The following is a 24,637-nucleotide window of genomic DNA, read 5'->3' as shown; positions in this document are numbered from 1 at the left end:
AATATTAGTTAAAAAATGTATTTAGAAATCATCATGCAGCAAACATAGCAAAAACTTCTCCCTAAAATCTGTTTTCCACCTCGGCGACGGCACGGCTTAATATCAAATTTCTCAGTTTATTAGATATTTCATTAGAAAATCTGTTAAGGGGAGACTGTCATTCATAGGTTGTATCACATGAATGATTAAAGCCCGATTATATCATAAATTGTAAGGTAGCTCGTATGTTCTTCTCTTTCATGCAACGATTTTATCCCTTTTCCATGAAGTAATAAGTTCATGAAGCTATTGAAACAAAAATCAATCATCTAAATAATATGTAAAGGCATTTTATTTGCTGATTAACATATTATTCCCTGCGCACAATATTCTTAATATCTTAGGTTGTTTTCATTATAGAAAAGTTTTGAAAATAGCACGATTTATGCTCGTTGCACGACCAATGGGTTTTACAGAACATGCCAGACAGAAATGACATAGCATCCCTTACCGCACTGCAATAGGAAAAATATCATTGGGGGTGTGGTGGGGGAGGGGTGGGGAATACTGTCCATTTCCATATTATTCGTTAACTTATTATAAAGTCATTGGCATTTTTCATAATTTGTTTGGGGAGGCTTTTTAGAAGCGAAAACCAGTTGATTCCTGTGTTTTTCATTCTTTTTGTTCACCGACACAACTTGAGATGCTATCTATATGAAGTATGCGCGCCTATAAACACTAACAATCTCCGGGTTTTAGGAAAATCGTTAGAAAAAAAAGATTAGCTACATTGGATTGGTACAGAAAGTATGAGTAATGCCCTTTCATTTGTAACCCGGCTGTATTTTGTAAGACCTTTTCTCCATTTTCCCACGAAATATATTATAGCTTTTTCCAAAAGATAAACAAGAAAAAACCGTAATTTTTGAAATAGTATACGATACCTAAACAGTGAAATGACATCGCATATCAAGATTTTCATGTCTTTTCATGTTAAAACCCATTTTTAAGTACATGTTTTTATTAACTTTCGTAAAGCAGATACTTTAGTATGAATCATTGCAAATCAAGGTCAAGACTAAATTGGTGACTTACTTCATACGTAAGTCAAAGCAACAATTGGATGATATCCAAACGTTTTGAAATAAATGTCATATTATCATATTTTATTTCTATAATTAGGACTGATTTAGGCTGTGACTAATTTGCTATGAAGTTCATATTCGTATAACAAGCTGACCCTAGTAGGACATTGTACGTAATAAATACATACTACAATATGTCACCGTGGCAATGTCTACAGTACAGTATGTCACATACTTGTCCTCTACTGTGGCAAAGTCTACAGCACAGTAAGCCACATACTTGTCCTCCACTGTGGCAAAGTCTACAGTACAGTATGTCACATACTTGTCCTCCAAAGTGGCAAAGTCTACAGTACAGTATGTCACATACTTGTCCTCCGCTGTTGTAAAGTCTACATTACAGTTTGTCCTATACTTGTCCTCCACTGTGGCAAAGTCTACAATACAGTATGTTACATACTTGTCCTCCAAAGTGGCAAAGTTTACAGTACAGTAAGTCTGCTATGGCAAAGTTTACAGTACAATATGTCGCATACTGTGAAATCATTAATATTCGTGGGGGACTAGTTTTCGTGGATTTCGTGGTTATGTCAATCCACGAAATTTAATCGCAACGAACAAGTAAAATTCCCATTCATTTGATATCAAAAGTTGAAATCCACGAATTCATTTCCCCACGAAATTGCCATTTTGACCAAAACCACGAAATTTTATGCCCAATAAATTTAATGATTTTACAGTACTTGCCCTCCACTATGGCAGAGGCTACATAACAATATGTTACGTTTACGTACTTGTTCTCAACTGTGGCAAAGTCTTAAGAACCGAAATAAAGTACATCTGGTAATATTAGAAACAGTTACCGACTTGGGAACTATTGACAAAAAGAAAGAAACTACTTTTTTATGTTCAATATATCAAATATGATTCCAGACCTTTTGAGATATACAGTTGTTCCGGAAAGTATTAAACAGTAAAAACAGTTTGAGTTTGTTTCATGATTATTTCAACAATGAAATCTATGATTATAACAATTAGGAGTGTACATATTGTATATATAACATGTTTGATTGTTTATTTACCGGCAGAAACGCCAAAAACACACACACACACACCCAAAAAAACAACAACAATATTTACGTACCATAATAGATGCTGCTTGCTAGGCTATATACAATCAACAGTAAACTGATATGCAAATGTAAAATATATTTCACCGGTAAATAACTGTCGTCTAAAATGTTCTCATTCTTACAGCAAATAAATGATACAGGAATTCATTGATATTTTGATTAAAGGATTTCTTTCATATAACTAAAATTGAAAGCCTTTATTAAAATGTAGAACAATCCATTTTGTAACTTAACCCTGAGAATTAAAGAAACAAAATGATCATGTGGTTTATTAAAGTCTTTGAATCATAAAAAGTCCAAACTTAGTATTACTATCTAAGCTTCTATCAAAGTGTTGGTCATTATCCAACCTTACATAAACCTTATCATTCTGTTTAAAATTATGCACGAAGTGAAGATGTGATGTATGCATAACAACATCATTCCTCTGAAAGCATGTTTCATTAACCGAGTCGAGCGTATCTTCCACAATATTCTTCTGTTCCTCATGTATTTTCAGCACCGAATGTCCGAATATCACAGTTGGTCCAATTCCGTATGGTTTTATATAGTGAACGCGACTATAGATATAGTACAAACCGGCTACCGGTATAGTAATAGTGGTGTTACGAGATGCTTGATCCAACTTTCCAAACACCCTTTGTATTGGATATTGGACCTCTTTGTCCCACGATATTCGGGTAACATTATCTGTAAAGAGGAATGAAATATATTTACATCTTAACTGAAATAAAACAATGCAGCAGTTCCCAAATGAGAACGAAATGTTTACAAAGACAAATGAAAGCTACACCCCTCGCGCCCTTCCCCCCTCCCTGCACTGGTACAATATACTTTCTATGCTCTACTCTAAGAAATCTAAGGCATAAACCAAAGAATTATCGAGAGATTTGTGAAACAACATGATGCAAAACTTTTATTATCTTCATTGAATATGCAGGTACAACAGTTTTACGATCAGCCTGCGAGGTAGAACAATACAATTTAAATAAAACAATCTGATACACAGCATTAAAAACGCATCCGGCGTTTAACGTACAGAAGAAATAAGTAAACATTAAAACTATCACATATACATTTTATGACATGTTTTTCGGTTAATTATAGAAATATTAGAGTGAAATATCTTGGGATTTTCACAGTACAAATATCAAATATGTATGTTTCTTTAGACAAAAAACATTCAAGTCATTGAACAACTGTATAATGTATACATTATCAAACGTATTTACCTATTGTTTCTAACTTCATAGCTTTATACTGCACCATAGGAATATCTTCATTGTGAGATCTCTTTAACGTATCACTGCTTCTCATTGCTAAAATTTATACAAATGAACAATTTCAGTGCTGAGGGTCTTTGAATTCTATTTTGTATCTAATACCAAAAATTGCAACGAACTGCGAGTTGTAAGTTAGTTCACAATACAAGTGCATGTTAGACATCAGTATACAGGAAACAGACTAAATCAACATGACCGTTTATACTTTCTACTTTTTTGCACATTCTTAATATAAAATTTAAACTCATAGTCTTCATACGTATGTCTGAAATGATGCTATGCGTGGATAATTAAAAATCTCCATACTGAGATCTATGAATTTGTTCAGATAGAAATGAGTTCAAGCGAACGTTAACTACAAGGCATTTTGCCAAAACCTTTCTTAAAGTACGTCTTTCTTAACTTTATGGATATGACTTTTAGTTTTTTTTATCAAAAATACAAAAATACGTACCTTGTGGTGCCAATGGAGCAGACTTTAATTGACGTGTCACCTGTAACATTTAAAATGTTTTCGATCAAATTAACACGATTTGTATGCTTTCTTCTTTTTTTTACAAAATCTCAAATTCTTTTACGGATATCGAATGCATTTTGAAAAAAAACATAGCAAATGAAATTAAGCACATAGACACAAGTGACAGATAACTGACAGTATTAGAGAATGTTACAATTACTGATTGTTTTAAAGAGGACAATATATGTTATAATTTTAAAATAATTTGAAAAAGACTACGTATATAAATTATGCTTACATTTGCAAATAGTTCAAAGAGCTGACGTGAAGATTTTAGACAGCATTGGTCATCTTTCTTCATAAACACTGATTTGTCAATATACAACATGTTAAGTGACTCGCATTTGATGCAAACAGTCTCTTCGTGGTGTTCAGGACTTTTTAAAGTCACATATAAAAATGGTATTCCAGTTACGTTCATTAATATGATTATTATGTTGAACGCCAACAAAACATAAAACCACCTACGAAAGTCGTATTTCCTGACATTTGTATAGTTTGATTTGTTTTGATCTTCTCCGTTTCCGTTCCCATCTGAACTTGCATCAGATGAGTGTTCTGTAACGTGTTCATAGCCTGAGCTACTTCCAATTTGAAGTGGGCTTCTATTCGCTGGGGATATGAATGATTCCCCTTCTTCATCGTTCAAAAGAAAATCGCAAGACCTGCTACGCCGCTGGGCTACTCCGGCAGCACGTGCCGAAGGGAATACAAACACACTTTCATTTCGAACATTAGCTTCAGATGGTATGTTAATTTGAGATACACGCGGAACTGATTCATACACATGTTGCCCTGGAATTCTATCTCTGTTAACGGAAGTGACGCAATCCTGTGGCGATCCTCTTAATGACGTCACACTAATAGAGCGCCTCTGTTGAAGTTTTTGCCTTTGAAGTAACTTCTGAGTATTTATTCTGTCTCTTTCCAACAGATGAGAAATCTGTTGTTGTTGTTCTGCAAGTTGTCGGCGAAGTTCAACTTCACTTCGACGGGAGGTAATTGGAACGGCAGAATCTTGATGAGGGATGTAGTTTTTAGCATATATTTCCACACGCTGATCTTGCCCATTTGACCTATTGTTAAACAGGACATCTGGCTGATTGTTCAACCCTTTGGGAATGGTCTCTTCGTCCTCATCACACAAACCCCATGAAACTCGGCGCTGTCGTCTGTTTTCTTGCGACACCGTTTGTGTGTCAAAATTGATTTGCGGTGGTACTACATTAATGGCGTCATTGTGGGTGCCATGTAGAAATCCGTTGCAGTTACAGTTCGAAGTCGCAGAGCACCTGCTATCGCTATCATTTACATCATCAGTAGATCGTGCAATATTTGACAAAGCGGAAATTCCAGAAGCTTGTGATCTTGTACTCTCAAGTCTTTTTCTTTTGTTTGGTGGCTTGCGACTCATTTTACTGAAGTTGCACTTTCATAGTACATGTACAAGAAAAACGCTATGGCAATACGGATTCGCTGTAACTGAGTTTTCCTTTTTGTGTCATTCATTTCGTAAGTGATATCTCAATATCTGCGTCTGTGTCATAAAACCTGATGAAAACAAGAAATGTGACAATAATCTATTGAAACAACCAATTCTCCTTTAATATAATTGTCCTTCGATTCGAGCTATAAAACTGAGATTAAAAGTACGTGTGTAGTGATAACTCTTAATGTGTTTATAAGGAACTTTTATAACATACATGTAAATTGACATAGATAACACAGAAAATATTTTTTATTATGAATAATCCAGGCACTTCTCAAAGTAAGAATCAATTTTCGATTTAAAATGATATATGATTTCATAAATTTCCTAACAAATGTTTTGTAGGTCAAGCAAGCAAAGAATGCATAATGTAATTTACGAATAGGGTATCTATTCATGTCATGATGTGCAAAATAATTCTTGGAAGGCATCATGAAGCTAAGTGTGTCGTTATTGCTAGAATACACAGTTAATTGACCTTTTTATTATAACTATTTCTTATTTTTGAAAATGGTATTTTCTCTTATTTTTCCCCACTAGCTCATAAGCATCAATATCCCACTGCTTCTAAAAATCTGCAGCCTATTCAGCATCCTTTCAACGGCCACACTGACGTCAAGTACTACATGACGTCAACATTAGAACGCGCGAACGTTCAATTTACAGGGAGCCATTATGATTAAGACGCTTGAGGCAACATGTGCTATTTGTAGTTTGAATAGCCATTTTCTAGGGTGTTTTTATTACTATTTATGGTATGTTATAATAGCAAAATAAACATAAACAGAACTGAATTTGTAAAGCGTTTTGATGTAGTAGCTTCATGTATGCTATTAATGTAAATATAAACACAAATATTAAATTATCACATATCAAATTTTAAACGGATTTAAGTTTACTTACATTTAATATTAAAGTCCATCTCATATTAATACATAACGATATAACGTCATAAAATTTACCTGCAGTTTAATAAAAGATAAAGCGACTACATTAACCGACCTAGTAAAACGTACACTCACTGGATATAAATGGGGATTTCCCATTCTATACTATATCCGCTTTTGATTTAAAAAGTCTAAGAATTTTCGTACTTGGGTTGAAAAAAAAATTCCAAACCATGCATATTGTTTTATTTTATTGTATTTTTCTGACATAATCTGAATGAATCATAGAGCACAGCCAATTAAAGTAATAACAAGCTTGGTTTAAGTCTATACATAAGGAGAAATGGAATGTGACCTTTCCGTGCATAATTTCATCAAGAGCGGACACCTGGGTAGAACCACCGACCTTCCATAAGCCAGCTGGATGGCTTCCGCACTTGAAGAATTCAACGCCCCAAGTGCGGCTTGAACCAACATCGATGAGGGGCAAGTGATTTGAAGTCAGCGACCTTAACCACTCGCCCACGGAGGCCCGACACAATTTTAAGCCCTTTTTGCAGATTGTTTACTTTCAAGCGCTATTACTCTGTCTTTGCAGCGTAACAATCCAAATAATAGTCCAGGTGTGCAGGATAACAATCCTATGGAGTTTTTAATAAGTCTAGATCTTGAAAACAGAATTCCATAGAGCCATTTTTATCAGAACTGCGGGAACTGAAATAATTTCAAGCGTTTTAAAAGGAAATAAATGAAGCTTCAGCTTAAAAAATGTTCTCAAATTTGGCATCAACAACAACTATCAGTAATTTTGATTTTGCTATATTATTTGAAGAATGAAACCAAATATTGTATGCAGCCTGGCGTCGGCGCCAGCGTCAATGTCGGCGTTGCTTTCGGGTTAAAGTTGGCACACTTCTCAGTTTCAATATATCTCCATAACCACTGTCTCTATTGATATCTACCTCACTATATACCCCAAAGTATAATTACAATGGAAGAGCAAAGTTGATCAATTAATTATTCTAACATGGCTCGATTTGATGGCCAGTTACAAAGAAGAAGATCAAGCTCTGTTTATTCTGCGATTAAAAATGGTCGACGCGTGGACCGGTAAGATAGTCAAATTGCCACATGACGTCCGTTTCATTTCTACTCTGATAAAAGAAGTTCAGCATATTTTTTTTCTAAATGTTTGGATGAACATGTAAGAATAGAAATAATCAAGACCGTCTAGTGATTTATCGTCTAATTAATCACGCTTCAGAGTTCAGATGCGCGGGAATTGAACCATGAGGGCGTTAGCCCGAATGGTTTAACATTTAACTTGAAAACCCTGATTATTCATTAAACACATTTATGTTTTGTAATATATTGTTTTCCTGATCATACTTGTACAAACATTTATTAGTTTCTATTACAATTCCGTCATAATCGGGTTGGTGTTCTCTCTTGATTTAGACTCGGTTGGAGCGGTGTTCCGTTAAACATTAATAGACAGAAAAAGTGCATAATGTTGTTTTCCTTTACGTTATATCTTCATTTTACACAAAGAGTATGAAGATAGCTGCTGATCATGAAATCCACAAATAGGTTTTATCTTTTGAAATCCATCAAATCTGGTAGAGTATCCGAAAGATTGCATGCTGAAGAAATGGGATCATCTGAAACGCTGAATGTTCAGACCTCGACAGACCATAGATATAATAGTTGTAATATTCTATTTATGAATTATCTGTTATAAAGTATAAAGATATGCCGCCGTACTCTCTTTGTTCTTAGCAATAAAAATAGAAAGAGAATGATCAATACAACTGACACAAGGCAGCCTGAAAGATAGCTATATCCCCCGCTACTGTTATGGATAGTGAAAGGATTGATGGTATTGGGTGGAACCATTAATCATTCGAGTTGTGACCTTGACCTTAAGCTGGCAGGGGTGAATTTTGAATTCTGCACATTGTTTTGATAAGGGGAATATTACAGCTTAGTCATATCAAAATCCTTCAAGGGGTTTAGGAGATGCAGAGCAGACATAAAATGGAAGGCTCAAACCTTTGACCTTGAGCCAACATGGCTGACTCATGAGTTCTGCACATCGTATTGATGGGGTGATCAATTGACCTAATTTTCATAAAAATCCTTCAAGGGGTTAAGGGGATACAGAACGGACACAAAATGAAAGGCTTAAACATTTGACCCCGAGTTGTGACCTTGATTTTAAGCTGACATGGCCGACTCGTAAGTTTTGCACATCGTCTTTATGAGGTGATCATTAATTTTGACTCATGTTTCATGAAAATACTTCAAGGGGTTTAGGAGATACAGAGCGGACACAAAATGAAAGGCTCAAACATTTGACCCTGAGTTGTGAACTTGACCTTGAGCAAACATGGCTGACTTATGAGTTCTGCACATTGTCTTGATGAGGTAATCATTTGACACAAGCTTCATAAAAATCCTTCAAGGGGATTAGGAGATATAGAGTGGCACACAAAATTGAAGGCTCAAGCAATTGACCTAGAGTTTTGACCTTAGCCGACATGGCTTACTCATAAGTTTTGCATATCGTCTTGATGAGGTGAGCATTTGACCCAAGTTTCATGATTATCTGTCAAAGGGTTTAGGAGATACAGAGCAGACACAAAATGGAGGACTCACAATATTGACCTGGAGTTGTGACATTGACCTTAAGCCGACATGGCTGACTTATGGTTTCTGCACATCGTCTTGATTAGGTGATCATTTGACCCAAGTTTCATGATTATCCTTCAAGGTGTTTAGGAGATTCAGAGTGGACACGAAATGGAAGACTCGAACGTTTGACCTCGAGTTGTGGCCTTGACCATGAGCCGACATGGCTGACTCATATGTTCTGCTCATCGTCTTGATGAGGTGATCATTTGACCTTGACCCAAGTTTCATGATTATACTTCAAGGGATTTAGAAGGTACAGTGCGGACACGGAATGTCACGGACGAACGGAAGACGGAAGGAAGGAAAGACGGACGGACCTACGGAGACCATTGCTATTACCCCCACCACTCTTGGTGGGGTACTAATAAAACGTTTAAAGGTTGTCAATCATATTTAAGTAACATTTTATGACATTTTTCAGTTTCGAATATTCTGTTAGGGCTTTATCTAAAGACTCATTACCGAGAGTTAGATCCCTTATAGTATTTTTTTTTATATTTTGTGATTAATCTCATTTTATATGAAGGTATTTAAAAAGCGTAATATTTCTTTTGATTTAAATATAACTTAGTTTTACATTGGTTTTTACAGATAATGGGAACTTTCAACAAATTAAAAGCTCAAATTCTAGATTCATTTATTTCCAATCTATCTAGCTAAAGGGGGATAATAATTTTTCTACAAACTTGCATTTTTGAGAAATTCGTCTCAATATATAATTGTAATTTAAAATATTTGATAAGTATAATACAATAGTTCTTCTAATCACTCCCCTTCTTAGGCAAAGTTTATTAAATTTATACTTATACTACAATAACTCTAACTTGGTTGGGCAATTAAACAGATCCAGTGACAATGTAACATTTGTTTACATTACGTGTACATACGTTACTGTAAATCATCAGTTATAAGTTTCGAAGAAATTCATTACTCGACTGTGTTGACAAAATCTGATTAACCACCTTTAAGAAATGTTTAATTTACCGTTAGACTTTAAATCATAGCTTTGGTCTTTGTACAAAAGGTTTAATAAGTATTGAAGAATGATTGTAAAATCCTATTGTAAACTGATATTTTCTCTCACAGTGATAAACGCAATGTCTATATCAATATAGCTAACCTTATATTTTATAAACTTTGATCAGAATGATTTGCATAAATACGCACTTAGATTTGGCGACGATTTTAACTTCATGTTCAACATTAGGATTGAATGTCTATGAATAGGGTTAAAAGTAATTGAACAGATTTTTCCAAGGCCGAAAAATTTCCTATTACTTTAACACTTTAAAAACAAATGAGCCGCACCAGTGCATTTGCGTCCAATATTGAGCCAGACCAGCCTACGCGCAGTCTGGTCAGGATCCATGCTGTTCGCTTACGGTTTCTCTAATTGTAAAATGCTTTGAAAGCGAACAGCATGGATCCTGACCAGACTGCGCGGATGCACAGGCTGGTCTGGATCCATGCTGGTCGCAAATGCACTATGTTGGTTTTCTCATGGTGCGGCTCAAATATGTGTCAAACTGCTTGGCCTTATATGTTTTATGTATGTATCCTTCATTTTGGAGACCAGGGATATACCTTGTAAGTATACTCAAGGTGGGAAACTCAACTAGTGCCTTTACTACTTATTCCAACCGAGGTCAATATATGGACAACATCTAGCACCAGGTTAATGGAGTCTTTACCGAACGTGCCACTTGCCTAAGACCCCATCCAACTACACACACAAACGTTGCCTTTATTAAACTGATACAGTTTATATATGTATGTGTTTATATGTTTTGCTTATTTTCGCGAACAGAACGACGTGCGAATTAAAGTAGTGCCACGAAAGTTACCATATCTACGTATCTACTATACACAGAACATAGGGCTACTTTTGGTATATCATTTTGTGTTTGGTTGTTTGACGGTGATATTCACATTATAAACTTTGGGATCATGGAGGACATTTACGACTTAACAGAGGTCAATACATCGACAACACCAAGCAGTTATACTTACTCAAGGACCTTATTTCGCAACAAGAATGGCACGTGATTTTTTAAACTCCCGTGAATACTAAAAAGCACTAACTCTATTTATATAATTAACAACAAAGCCCGAATTCTTTCTCCTGAAATAAGTATGTTGTCTATCAAATCGTGAAATAGAAGTGTCATGAAAAATACCAAATCTACAGTACATACAGCAAAGAGGGTACTTTGGTATATTATGGATCATGGAGTACATTCAACTTCTTAAGTATGTTTTAGTAGTTGTCGCATTTACGCACACATAAACAGACTCACTCAAACCGAGTTTGTCAATGTTTGCTAAGTATGTTCCCAACTCATCAGATTAGATTTTATCATTCAAATTGAAATCACATAATCGTTTAACTATAATGATAGATTTGTAACAGAAAGATAGTGAATAATAAAAAGCGACAAGACGTTTTATCTTTTGAATACTTAAATCCCAAATCGAAGACAAGTTTAGCTTTGGTAATATGTTTTTTACTATCTATGTATTGTAAAAAGCTATAATTTTGTAAACATATAGTCTAGGCCAAGGTTTTGGCTTTGTGTTATTTTTATTTTTATCGAACATATTACGTCAGTGGAATAAACGGTTTACAGACTTATTGTCTATATATCTTTTTTTTGTAGTACAACATTCGGCAAACGCATTTAAATTTCTTAAAAGACGCCAATAAAGAATTCCCTTAAATTTAGCACGAGTTGGATCCTGGGCGGTAGTCTAATGTTTTACATCATGTAAATCTTCAGCGCATGGAATATACTCAGAAATGTCATTGGATGTGAACACATAATTAAATTAAGCTTTGTATCAGTGTATTTATTTATTGAAAACTACATAATCAAATCATATCATCAATATCTACATTTAATGATAACAGTACATCTGTTTGAACTCATATATAACATTTACGTGACTGGACCTTTAGGTTTAGTTTATATCATGACTGGATAACACTTTATTAACAATCATAAATGAATTCGAACACAAAATAAATGTGAGCAATCATTAAAATCTTATCACTTTTTAAGTGATATATGTTGACACTTTGGATAAATATTTATCATTTAAATACATAATACATGCACATATATATACATCACAATACTGCATAATGATAGTATGTTTATTGTCCCTCCTCTTTCAGACATATTAAAGAAACAAACTACGCCCTTCTTTTTTAAAACCAAGCGGATTCATAAAATCGATATTTATCTAACGTTTCTGATCGTGGACCTGGTAGCCTGAACTTACCACTTGTTACCCTGATGAAAACTACGAAGAAAAACGTACTGGAAAAAAGTCATAATCCTTTATAACTCCTTTTGTCAGTAGTACATCTCAAAACACGCAAATATCCTTGTGAACACCTTTGAACAATTTGAGGATGTTTAATGCATCACAATAGCCTATCAAAATTAGGTTTTAAAGCTTGAAGATCCACAGCAAGAAATGTACAATAACTGTATGATGGACCATGTTAAGAAATGAGATATATATGGCTATGTCGCTACCAGAAATAATCCAAATATTGTGTTTGTATGATCAAAATATTGCTTATGGTCAAGTCTTACAAACAATTCGTCACCTTTATGCAAATGTTGAACTGATCCAAGATGATTTGTGTGTCTTACATCACCTGATGAGTTAGACGGAAAACATCTCTGTACTATGTTGTCCATACGCTTTTCTTTATCGTTTCCACTTATTGTTTTTACCACTGTATGACCAATAGTAAACTCATTGTTATTATTGGTACCATTGCCCTTTGGTTTTTCGTAATGAACACGGCTGTAGACATAGTAGTAACCCGTTGTTGGAATCCTTATCTTATTATTCACTATTTTGGCATCCACTGTATTGATGTCTGTCCTGGGTTCCCAGATCACAACTGTATCATCTGTTTTATTATTTTCTGTACGTGTAAAATATAAATGCTTTGTGAATTTCATAATTAAACACAAGAAAATGTAATAAATATCATTAAACTATTGTTTATTTTTATATCTTTAATGAGGTTGTTCAAAATAAGGTGAATGCATTTTCTTTCCTTTCATAAAAGACCTTATCAACCATAAGAATATTGAGAAACAAAATGTGACTTAACTGACAAAATTAGTACAATTTTGAAACAGGGACGTCATTCATTAAGCATATAAGCAAAGATTTAATCACTTCGTAAAGGACTGGACATAAAACATCACTGGTTAAAGTTTTTATAGGAATTGAGTAAAATTATTTCAGGTGCATTCTAATAAAGTACATTAGCATAAACGAACACATTCCAAATACATTAACTATGTATAAATCAACGTACTTTTATCAGCCTTCAGCTGGACAACTGGAACTTTCGCCATATTGTCTAAAATGGAAATATAAATAGAACATGGGTTATATTTGTATGAGACAAGATGCAAAATTGCAGCTAAAGAGACAAGGGCCGTTCAAAAACCAACATATGCTTTCGAAGAGGACCAACCAACCCACAACTTCAGGTATCGTTCTAGCCAATTAAACTTTGAACGAGAATCAGAAACTAACGACCACTGTTACCTGCGTTCACGAAATTTGACATTCATAACAGACAAGTATGTCTGAAATTTTAAAATAATAAAACAAGTAAAAAGGTCTTATATAAACAAGAACAAAAGTTGTTAATAAAGAAGTGAAGTGGTAAATACAGCATTAGATGAAAGTACTTAATTTATTAGAAATCTATGCCATAGAGATAATGATCCAAACTAGATCGAGTTCCAACGGCGTAAATAAAGGAAAATATACAAATTATATATTTTTTCTTTTGAACTTGCAAAGATAATATGCTTTATAATAATCAGTGTTTTAAAAAGTAAAACAACCCCCGCTTAATTCCAAACCGAGGAAAGAAGTGAGGATGAATTACGTTTTAGTAAATACTTTTATACTTCATTTAAAGAAAAGATGATACAGCCGTTGAAAACGCCGTTGTGCGGTTTCTACAAAAAAGATATCTAAACGTCATTACAGAATAACAGACATTTAATCTGGGCTTCACCTGAACTAGATATGAACCGATTTGGGTCACGAAGATAACATGTGACACTAACGTGCTTTTGTTTACACACATGTTTAAAATGTATGTATATTGATTTATCAGATGATTTGATAATGTCTTTGTATACGTGCATCCACGTTAAAAATTTGTTAGGACTACTATAAAGGTACCAGGAGAAACAACTTTTCTTTGGATCACTTTTATGAAATTAAAAAGTAAACAAATTTAATAAAAGGTAGTGCTTACATAAAGTTGTTTAACAAAATACTCAGACCAAGAGATTCGTAAACGGACAAGAAAATCGCAAAACCTAATGTTGTTTCTCTGAATGATCAAACATATTTAACTCACACTAAGAAGAGCTGGTAATAGCTGTTCAGCTGACTTGAAACAACACTGTTTGTCTTCCGTTATAGTGACTTCTGAACTCTCAAGCTCCTGTTTGGCATTCCCAATTAACATCTCACATTTCAAACAAATCTCTGACATCTGGGCCCCTGTTATCCCCTCATGATTTGCCTCCTCTTTTCCTTCTTGATTAATTGCAGAGTACACAAATGGAAGCCCAAACGAGTTAAGTATCACAAGAATGACATTGAGCACCACTAATACAAAGAAACCTTTACGGTAAAATGAACTGTTACAATCATTAAAGCAACACACTTGATGTTGACTTACAGTAGAACCTTCACTATATCGAACGACATCCGCATACGCTGAACTTTCATCACCTGAAAATCCGGGTATGTTATTCAATGTAGTAAATGAACCACTTTTCATGTTTCTTTGAATTTTTGTTTCAGTTTTTGGATGTAGATAATATCTATCAGGATGAGGCATGGTAACAACTGTTTCAACTGGACGGTTGTTAATGACTGGTGCTGTTCTTTGCTGTTGTAGAGACTCATACATATGACTTCCCAAAGGAATCTGCGTTCCTTCAGTCCGCAAAGAAGTAACACTCCTTGAGCGCGTTTGCTGCAGTGTCCGCGCATCATGCTGTCTGATAAGTTCCTCCTTAATCCGTTGCTTTTGAATCTCATTTTCATGACCATGAATTTGTGAGGTTGTATTGCTTCGCAAAGGAGGAACACCTGGCTGATGATTGAACGAGTCACATTGACCATTAACGGGTGACTGAGGTTGAAAATAAGAAAGTGCATGATTGTCTAGGCTGCTCTCAGTTGCCCTTCGCGTTCTTCGACGACTGTTGTTTGTTCCAGTAAAGTTATTGTCATATTGTGCAATTGGGCGTTGTGGAATTTCTTTCACAAAAGTTTCATCATCATCTAAGCTCCAAGAAACTTGGCGTTTCCTAATAGCCCTCCTAGCGCGTCTTTCTCTTGAATATAGCATTTGTGTCTGGACATCATTTGTAACGTTTGAGCGTGAACCATAAAATGTGTTATTCAGATTTGTGGAAGACGAATCAGAGTTGTTGTCATCCAAATCACTCGACAACTCTGTGTTTTGAGTGGCATTTGAATGGAGGGTAATTTCAGATGTCTGGGACTGTTCACTCTCTAGCCTACGTTTTTTGGTCGATGATGCTTCTCGGCTCATAGTTGTAATATCAACCAAACTAATTCATATAGTCAAAAGTGTCAAAACACCTTCACAACAGAAATAATAGCTGATACCGAAGTTGCGTTTTTGCAATTCTAGTTTAGTTAATGTGTTTCATCCATTTCCTGTCTATTCTCTTTTTGTCACCTTACCAAACACACTACACTGCTCTTTCTGGAATAAAAATGTTAATTGAAACTATCAATGACAAGTTCCTTCAGGTAACTAACACAAAATCAGTCTTCAATATCAGAGATCTGTCTGTTCATTAACATTAACAATGAGTTTAAAAAAAACAAGCTCGACTTTATCATAACATGAATCAAATGACATTTTGTTATATTAGATGCGTCATTACTTATAATTAAGCCACGATCAGTATTGATATATATCTATAAGAAAACCCCTTCGAAACATAGAATGCAGCCAAGAAAAAAATGAGATAGTAATCCTTTCTTTTTTTTTTCTTTTTTTTTTGTGTGTGTGTTTTTTTTTTTTGTTTTTGTTTGTTTGTTTTTGCTTTTAAAAAAAATTCATTGAATAAAATCTTTTATCACAAAGGCTCAATTTACCAATGAAAAAAAATCATCATCTCAATTTTAAACGTATAAATTAAAATCTCTCGTTTTATTAATAATTAAGTTAAATTGCATCTGAACGTCCGTGTTTAACAATTTACATCATTTAAATTCATATGTGTTTAACGCATATGGCAAGGATCCAAATAGTGAATATCAAAAAAGAACAACCTTCTATATTGCAAATCAAATTAAAGATTCAATAAAACTTCCTAGTATGTGAATCAATATTCATACCATTGAAAGGTATTAAAAATAAAGAAACAATTATAAAAAAAGTGTTTTAAGAAGAAATTAATATACTTTTGTTCATAAGCTTATAGGTATATCAGATCCAAGTTTCATATTAAAAAGTAAACATTGGCTTCATATATGTTAACATAAAATCAATTAGTTGATGTGCATTAGGTTTTAAATAGTACACGCTGTATACATGCATAGACAAATGCAGTATAAATGTGCACTACGACTAAAAACTGGCTGTTTTTAACAATCAACAGTTACTGCATTGCATTTAATTATGAATGTAGCCCAATATGCAATTATATTTCATATATTAAGTAAAGCTAAATATTATTAAAGAGGATTTGATACATCTAAAGTAAATATCCAAAAATAAGATATTTTAGTGAAATATGCCCAGTGGACAACCTTATATTTGTTGAATTTGTTGAATTTAAAGTCACACCGACACAATGTAGGCCATATGGCACAGTCGAAGATGATGACGTAGAACCTAGGTACCCCAACCGGGCATTGTTTTCATGCATAGGTGGGTACCTGGGTAAAAGCACCGACTCTCCGTGAGTTACTTTTCTACATTTTAAACGATGTTTTGAATTCACATCGGTGGGACCAAGTGAACTTAACGACTCAGCCACGGAGGCACCCTAAATAGGATTGCAAACGCGTCATAGTTTCTTTACTAGCGCAAACCGAATGGAAAGGGAAATCATAATACCATGTCTAGGGGTGAATGCGAAAGAAATCTAAGTGCTTTACATTCAGACTATCTTTCGATTTCACTCCACGATGTACAATGTTGCAATTCATTCAACCCTGTAACCTATCCTATGTTTATATGTATATACCTCTATGTATAACTGATGTTACTATGAAGCAATTACCTCTATCAGCTTTTCAAACAATCCAATTTCAAATCACCCAATTAACCATTTCATGCAATCCATTTTTCAAAAACCCACTTGCAATATTATGCATTACAAAACACGTTCAATGCAGTAATAACACTAGTAAACCGAGAAGTAAGTGTGGGGTATATTAGAGGTTGTTTGCGTTTAACCTCTAATTCATACCTTTATCAACTAGAGTCAATAAAATCAAATAACAAATGACATGTGTAATAGTTTAGTTTACAAAAATATAAACACTATTTAGACAAAATTTACAATTTATAAACAAATACAAGTAAAATGTAAAAATAAACTGGCTTACCTGTATTTAAACCTCCAAAAATATTGAAAGTTATACCGACATAAATATCACTCCTCGTGCGACTGTATACTATTGTAGATTATAATCATCTTTGCAAACATCGGCGGGTGTAAAACGGGGAATCCCCGCAAATCTATAGTTGCCGGATTTAGGATATTTTCTCAAACGGTTATTTTACTTACGAAGGAAGCATATTGTTTCCCTGCTGTACACCTAATTTAAACATTAACTTTTAATGAAAATTTGATAACGGTTAAAGTTCAATCATTATGATTATCTGTAGTTTTATGAGTTCATAAAAATGCTAGTGATTGAAAATCTTAATGATTTAGTTCAGTTCGATATAATATTTTATTTGAATATCCATCACCAAATTCAATGGCGTACAACATAACAAAAGAAGAAACGAACGAAATTAAATTACATTGTTTAAACACGGAAATATGAGTAAAATATGTAGTTATTACATCTTTACAACATGAAAAATTATGGTAGACCTCTTGTATGTGACAATATACAGAACTATATAAGAAATATTCAAATTACAATTATATTATCCTTGTAAAATGTTTGTGGATATACTTAGCTAAGTCATCAATAACACTATTGAACTACTTTGTGAACAGTGATGCAAAACATCTTAATTAAACCTGAGAATTACTTACTAAAATATGAAAATGAGGTAATATGAACAATTTACTTCCATGACATGCACCAAATATCTAAATCTAGGTAAATATTCAGTGACAAGGTGATGAGCACTTAAATAATTTAGGAACTTTAATGTGTGTCTTAACTACCCTACAGTCCAGAAATACTGCTATTTTTAATGAAGTTTAAAATGTAAGGACAATGAGCATTTAATAAATACCAACAAAATATATATCACAGAACTAAAAAAAAAATCATCTTCAAAGAAATAACATGACTGGCGAGAAAGTTGTTTTAGTAAGTATATAAGCTAGACTTGATATGATAAGTCTAATTATCTCGACTATTAAAGTATAACTACATAACAAATAAAATAATTTTAAGTCTAGAATCTAGACAAAGCGTAAATATAAATTATTAAAGTAAATGATTATTATGACTAAACTCTGTAAATTTTCACTTTAGACGATATATAAGCTTGATTAGATATATTTTGTATTATGTCTAAAATCTAGGATATAATGTCTGTTAAAGAGATTGTAAAAAAAACTTTTATCAAATAGAAAGCATAAACTTTAAGAAATACCCATTATAACAAAATGTATATGTTCTAAATCTAAGCTTAATCGAATATGGTATGTCAAAATGGTAGGCAAATACTACCTTAACCTTTAATCTAGGCACGTTTACTATAATAATAATATACTTCTTTGTATGATATTTCATTTTCAAGGAATTGAAATATATTTCGTTTTAAAGAGAGAAAGCAGTTTTATGTCAGTTTAAAATAGTTTGAATATGAATTGAAAGTAGCGTTATTCAAGGTTACTTTGAAGTTAAAACTACGTTATTGTTAGATAGGAAATATATAATTAATATCTATAAATTGTTACCCTATATTCAAAATGACAATATAATTATTATCTCTACGCAATAGTGAACTGCAACAGTATTAACATAGACCCTATTCATTTGTGATTTTATGTACAATATTAAATACATCACCTGTTATGGCAACTTCTAAATAAATACAAATGTTCCCTATTTCTGCATTTCCTTCGCCAAGATAAATAGAAACTGAACACAGACTGTTCACCACACATTGAATTTGGTATAAATCGCGTTGTGTATAAAATAGATAGGATTGAATCAATGTATTTCACACGAAAATTACTAAAACCACCACTCGTATCCCGTGCGTTTCTTATGCGTAATGTGACCTATGACGTCTAGACGCGGTCAGTCGACGGTTACAACCTCAGGAAAGCTCCGTTTTGAGTTACCTGAAGTACCTGAAAAATGATTGTTATAATTTTGTTTGAATTGTCAAGGTTTTCAGAAAGCCAAGGAGTTCAGTCTTTCACACTTTTAACATACTCGAGACTCTTGTTGTTGATTTCTTGTATATTTTAAAAACGTAACATACATAATAAAGGTTAATAAATTCGTATACCAATATAATGTATAAATCTTAGATTCGTACAATGTGGTTATGAACTACAAGAACCTCATATTTATGTAATATATGCACGCTCACCTACAGTGCATAAATTTGCTATACCCCTCTTTAACGTTTTCCATGCCAAGAGTTTCACATTTTTGCTACCACATGTGCACCTTACACGACCTTAACCTAGAAAATACAGCTCAGAGTATAAATAAAACACAAGTTAGATAATGTAAATTAGTGGAATTTACTGCACGAGGGTCGATAAAAAGGTTTCTGTATGTTTGTAATTTAACTTTGTCCGCAATCAAACATGCATTAAGCAGCAAGCCAAGGGAGTATCGCTGCTGCTGATAAGTTGAAATTAGAATTATAGTCCCCCCTCCCGAAGGTTTTGCGAGTCGCATATGCGCCAAGTGTGATCCGATCTGGCAAAATCCACTCGTAGTGAATACAGGGTCCCAGGTCAAGTTACTATTATAATAACCATATTGTATTGCCGTCAAGGCTTGTCATTCTTCCGGGTTCGATTCTTGGCTGCTCCCATTGCGGTGTGTCCCTGGGCAAGGCACTTTATCACGATTGCCTCAGTCGACCCAGTTGTAAATGGTTTAATTGGTTTTCACTGTTCTTAAAATAGGGTCGCTCAAAGCTCTACAGAGTTTATGCTCATTGTTTCACAAAGCGACGATAAATAAAATTTACCTTTACCTTATTCTTTTTCCTAAAATATACCTAAAAATACATAAAAAAACGCAGATATACACGGTTTATACATAAGAATGATAACTTTCTCAAAGAAGCTGCCGTCATTTATTATAACGGCCGATTGGTTTTAGTATTTCAGCTGTATTTCAGATAGGAAATTCTTAGTCTTGTTTCGTTTCTTTTATGATCAAACTCACAGTTGAAACATGCGTATGCCCGATGACAAACTTATTTACTGTATACATGTGCAATGAAGTATATGGATTTAGAATAACTACGCTACTAGAACTATAATATCCAAACGGTTTTAAGAAACATTACAAACTAAGATATATCTGAAGTTCTTTTGTAAACAAGTAGAGAATAACAAACAGGGTTGACTGAGTCTGTTCTTGAAATACATGTTCGTGTAGCTATATTGAAGCGACTCTGTATTTCATTAAAGTTATGAAATCTTGCTCTGTTCTTCCTGACTTTTTAAACGAAACATTATTTTAAATTCATAAGAAATGATACTGGAAACATTTTGCATTTTGAAGATACATGAAATAGTTTCATGATCATGATATGATGACTGGTAAAAGATGATAGTGAACAGAAGACGATCATAATTCTTAAATTACATAGATATCTCTCTTTAGTGCATGTAAAAGTAATAAGCCAGACAAGAAAAACAACATAAAATCTTTCATCTTTCACCTTTAGTGTTACCTTGACCATTGGTATATTAGGGTCTAAATCTTGTACCTGACACATTGTATTATTATAGTAAAAGCTTATACTTATTAGAATATCTATCTATGTGTACAAAATGCAAAAGTTATAGCCCTAACATGAAAAATTTAGTTTAAACATATTTATTTCTAAAATACATCAATTAAAATTTTTACAGGTATACATATTTAACACAAATACGAAAGGGATAAGAACGAAAGAGAACTTATATAGTTCCTCTCCCTAAATAACAACAAAAACATTTACATCTATGGCGAATTATCATTTCATTTAGTTTGAAAGTTAAGAATTTTAATGATATCTTGTTTGAATAAACAGTAAAGTAGAAAAAAATAAGGTAAAGGATATTTCATTATGGAATTAGGATGATGAAAAGTAAGACAAGCTTTTCATTGATAAGTGTCATTGATATATGAAGTAAAACAGGTGTGATAAAGAGTTTAAGAAATTTATTCAGCAAAAAAGAATAATAAGCATAAAAAAAATATTGAGATATTTAAGGATTCCAGACTTATCGAAGAGAGTTCAACAGGAAACAATGTGCCTTTTTAGAAGCCAAAACAATGAAGTTTAGTACTAGCCCAGCTGAGAAAGAATGTACCTAACGAAAACGAGCGCTACGATCAATAAACCTAAATACTGCATGAAGTATCATTACATTAGTTTGAAAGTCTTTCGAGACGTCTCCAAAGTGTCGAAGAGTTCTGCTATATTTTTAACTTTTACAGAAATACATCCTTCTTCACTCCCTCCCAGTCTGGATTTATGCCAGCGGATTCAACTGTGAATCAACTAACATACCTATATAACACATTCTGCAAAGCTCTGGATGACGGATTAGAAGTTAGAGTTGTATTCTTTGATATTAGCAAAGCATTCGATAAAGTTTGGCATTAAGGTCTTATAGTTAAACTTTACGACTCTGGTATTCGTGGAAATTTACTCCAATGGTTTTCTGATTGTTTAACAAATCGTAAACAGCGTGTTGTTCTTCCTGGTACAATGTCAGATTCTGTAACAATAGCCTCTGGAGTTCCACAAGGATCAATACTCGGACTTCTTTTATTTTTCGTTTATATAAACGATATTGTTCAAGATATAGGTTCCAATATTAATCTTTTTGCTGATGATACTAGTTTACATCTGATAGTTAATAATCCAGATGAAACAAATAGTATTATGGTGGCTGATATATACAAAATATATCACGTTGGGCAGATAAATGGCTTGTTAATTTTAATCCAGCTAAATCAGAATCAATAATCATCTCCAGAAAAGTAAATAAGCCCAACCATCTTCCCTTTTTCATGTCTGATCAACAAATTCCACAAGTCTCTGAACATAAACATCTTGGAACCTTCCTTGCTGATGATGGATCCTGGCATTCCCATATTAGCTACATAAAAGAAAAGGCATGGACTAGAATAAATGTCATCCGGAAACTTAAATTCAAATTAGACCGCCGAGCTCTAAAAATTATTTATATTTCATCTATCCGTCCTATCATTGAATATGCTAAAAATAGTATGGGATAATTGTACAACCTACGAGAAGCAAGAACTCGATAAAATCCAGAACGAGGCAGCACGAATAATGACGGGTGCAACCAAGCTTATATCTTTAAACAAACTTTACCGTGAGGTTAACTGGGCAACACTTTCTGAGCGGAGGAAAAACACAAACTCATTCAGTTGTATAAAATGAAAAATGGTCTCACACCAACCTACCTTTCATCTCTTATTCCTGATCTTGTTGGCCAGAACTCTACCTATAACCTCCGTAATTCTAACAATATTAATAATATCCATGCAAGAACAACCCTGTATTTTAACTCCTTTCTTCCCTCTGCCCTTCGAGAATGGAACTCTTTGCCAATAGAAGCTCGTCATTTGCAGTCTCTTAATTCCTTTAAACACTTTTTAAATGCTGACAAAACCAAAACGCCTCAACACTTATATTATGGAGATCGACGCTCTCAGATTCTTCTCACACGACTTCGACCGAAATGTAGTTTATTAAATCAGCATCTGTTTCATAAGAACATTGTTATTTCTCCACTTTGTAGTTGTGGCCTAATCGAGGGCAATCATCATTTCTTCTTTGTTTGTCCACGTTATATCCATGAAAAATTTGACCCCTTGAGCTACGTCAATATCTTGTTTATTAATTGTGCCAAGTGGTATGAATATCCAAGTTATAGACACTAAAAATAGCTTCTATGCATTGACATCACCTTTAGTATGGGTCTTGAATGAGAAACCTCATCTTGTTATGGTGAATATTTGTACCATGATATTTGAATAGCCATATATGCATTAAAGTAAACGAAACGAAAAGAAGAATGACATTGGATTCTTGACCTCTTAGTTTGACCTTGATCTTTAAGTAAATGTTTGAGTTTCATCTTCGTGCTTTAGCGAATATTTGTGACAATTTATTTCAATATCCATGCATGCAAAAAGTTATAGTACGATCAATAGAAATAACCTTAAATCTTTGACCTCTAGTCGTATGCTTGACCTTTGAACCAGGGGCTTGGATGTTACACCCAACATGTCGTCTTGTTATGGTGGTTATTTGTGCCAAGTTGTTTCAAAATTCTACAATTTATAACAAAGTTTACCAAAACAAAATATGCAAACACGCACTCTACCATTCACGCACTCTCGCACACGCACGGACACGGTACACATTTTTAAAGACGACACTTTTGAGACATTCCTCAAACGAACCGTTTTCTGAAAACGTTTATCTAGATCGAGTAGGTATATGTTTCTAATCAAGGAAGATCATTTATGCAGAGCAGGTCTATGAATACCTGGTACTTTAACCGCTATAGACATAGATCAAATATTGTAAGGCAAAGCAAATACGTTCATGCTAACTTAGTCCCTGCTATAGAAAATATTTTCAGTAAGTGACTATGTGTAGCAATATGAATTCTGCAGTTGCTTGCATACTTTTTCGATTGGATATATAAGTTTCCAAATTAACGAAATCAGTATGTCATACCAATGTTCGATCTAAAGTGCCTATCAAGTCATTAATACTTTCACATATTAAACCGAACTTAAACTATTTTAAATGTTGTGATCTATCTATACAAAACATGTTAAATATTTATTTAAGATATTTATACAAACACAAAATGTACACATGCATGGTTATTTATAACGAGAAAGTAATGTGATGATTTTTGGTTTTCAATTCAATAATATTTCCTCAGCTTATACTTATAGAAAGTACGTAAAATGATATTTATTGGCTGATCAATATATGACGATACACTAATGCATCTTCCTCAGAGAAAAAAAAACCTACTTATTCTCTCAATACACTTACAGACTAATTCTGTTTATTCTCTT

The 24,637-nt window shown here is 33.7% G+C and overlaps 3 protein-coding genes across 7 annotated transcripts; all 3 read right to left on the bottom strand.

Annotated features, from left to right (window-relative positions):
* Nucleotides 1-981: 981 nt before the first annotated feature.
* On the bottom strand, nt 982-19,937 carry LOC123554183 (uncharacterized). Of its 4 annotated transcripts, none has more exons than XM_053548356.1 (5): nt 19,920-19,937; nt 4,239-5,551; nt 3,938-3,977; nt 3,433-3,519; nt 982-2,890 (listed from the first exon to the last, which is right to left on the bottom strand). In XM_053548356.1, exons 2-5 carry the CDS (start codon nt 5,412-5,414, stop codon nt 2,472-2,474), a joined length of 1,722 nt encoding a protein of 573 aa, XP_053404331.1. In that variant the 5' UTR covers nt 5,415-5,551; nt 19,920-19,937; the 3' UTR covers nt 982-2,471. The 4 variants fall into 4 exon arrangements, with proteins under 4 accessions (XP_053404331.1, XP_053404330.1, XP_053404329.1 ...); XM_053548355.1 differs by lacking the exon at nt 19,920-19,937 and adding an exon at nt 19,388-19,558; XM_053548354.1 differs by lacking the exon at nt 19,920-19,937 and adding an exon at nt 6,452-6,588.
* Nucleotides 11,897-13,529, bottom strand: LOC128545983 (tumor necrosis factor ligand superfamily member 14-like). The gene is made up of 2 exons (XM_053548360.1): nt 13,416-13,529; nt 11,897-13,013 (listed from the first exon to the last, which is right to left on the bottom strand). Exons 1-2 carry the CDS (start codon nt 13,453-13,455, stop codon nt 12,601-12,603), a joined length of 453 nt encoding a protein of 150 aa, XP_053404335.1. The 5' UTR covers nt 13,456-13,529; the 3' UTR covers nt 11,897-12,600.
* On the bottom strand, nt 13,795-18,114 carry LOC123554182 (uncharacterized). Of its 2 annotated transcripts, none has more exons than XM_053548357.1 (2): nt 17,732-18,114; nt 13,795-15,872 (listed from the first exon to the last, which is right to left on the bottom strand). In XM_053548357.1, exon 2 carries the CDS (start codon nt 15,693-15,695, stop codon nt 14,475-14,477), a length of 1,221 nt encoding a protein of 406 aa, XP_053404332.1. In that variant the 5' UTR covers nt 15,696-15,872; nt 17,732-18,114; the 3' UTR covers nt 13,795-14,474. The 2 variants fall into 2 exon arrangements, with proteins under 2 accessions (XP_053404332.1, XP_053404333.1); XM_053548358.1 differs by lacking the exon at nt 17,732-18,114 and adding an exon at nt 17,404-17,577.
* Nucleotides 19,938-24,637: the final 4,700 nt, after the last annotated feature.

The sequence above is a fragment of the Mercenaria mercenaria genome, chromosome 7 (genome assembly GCF_021730395.1).
Source record: "Mercenaria mercenaria strain notata chromosome 7, MADL_Memer_1, whole genome shotgun sequence".
NCBI lineage: Eukaryota > Metazoa > Mollusca > Bivalvia > Venerida > Veneridae > Mercenaria > Mercenaria mercenaria.
Note: the sequence above shows the minus strand (reverse complement) of the source record. Positions and strands in the feature narration are given on the sequence as shown.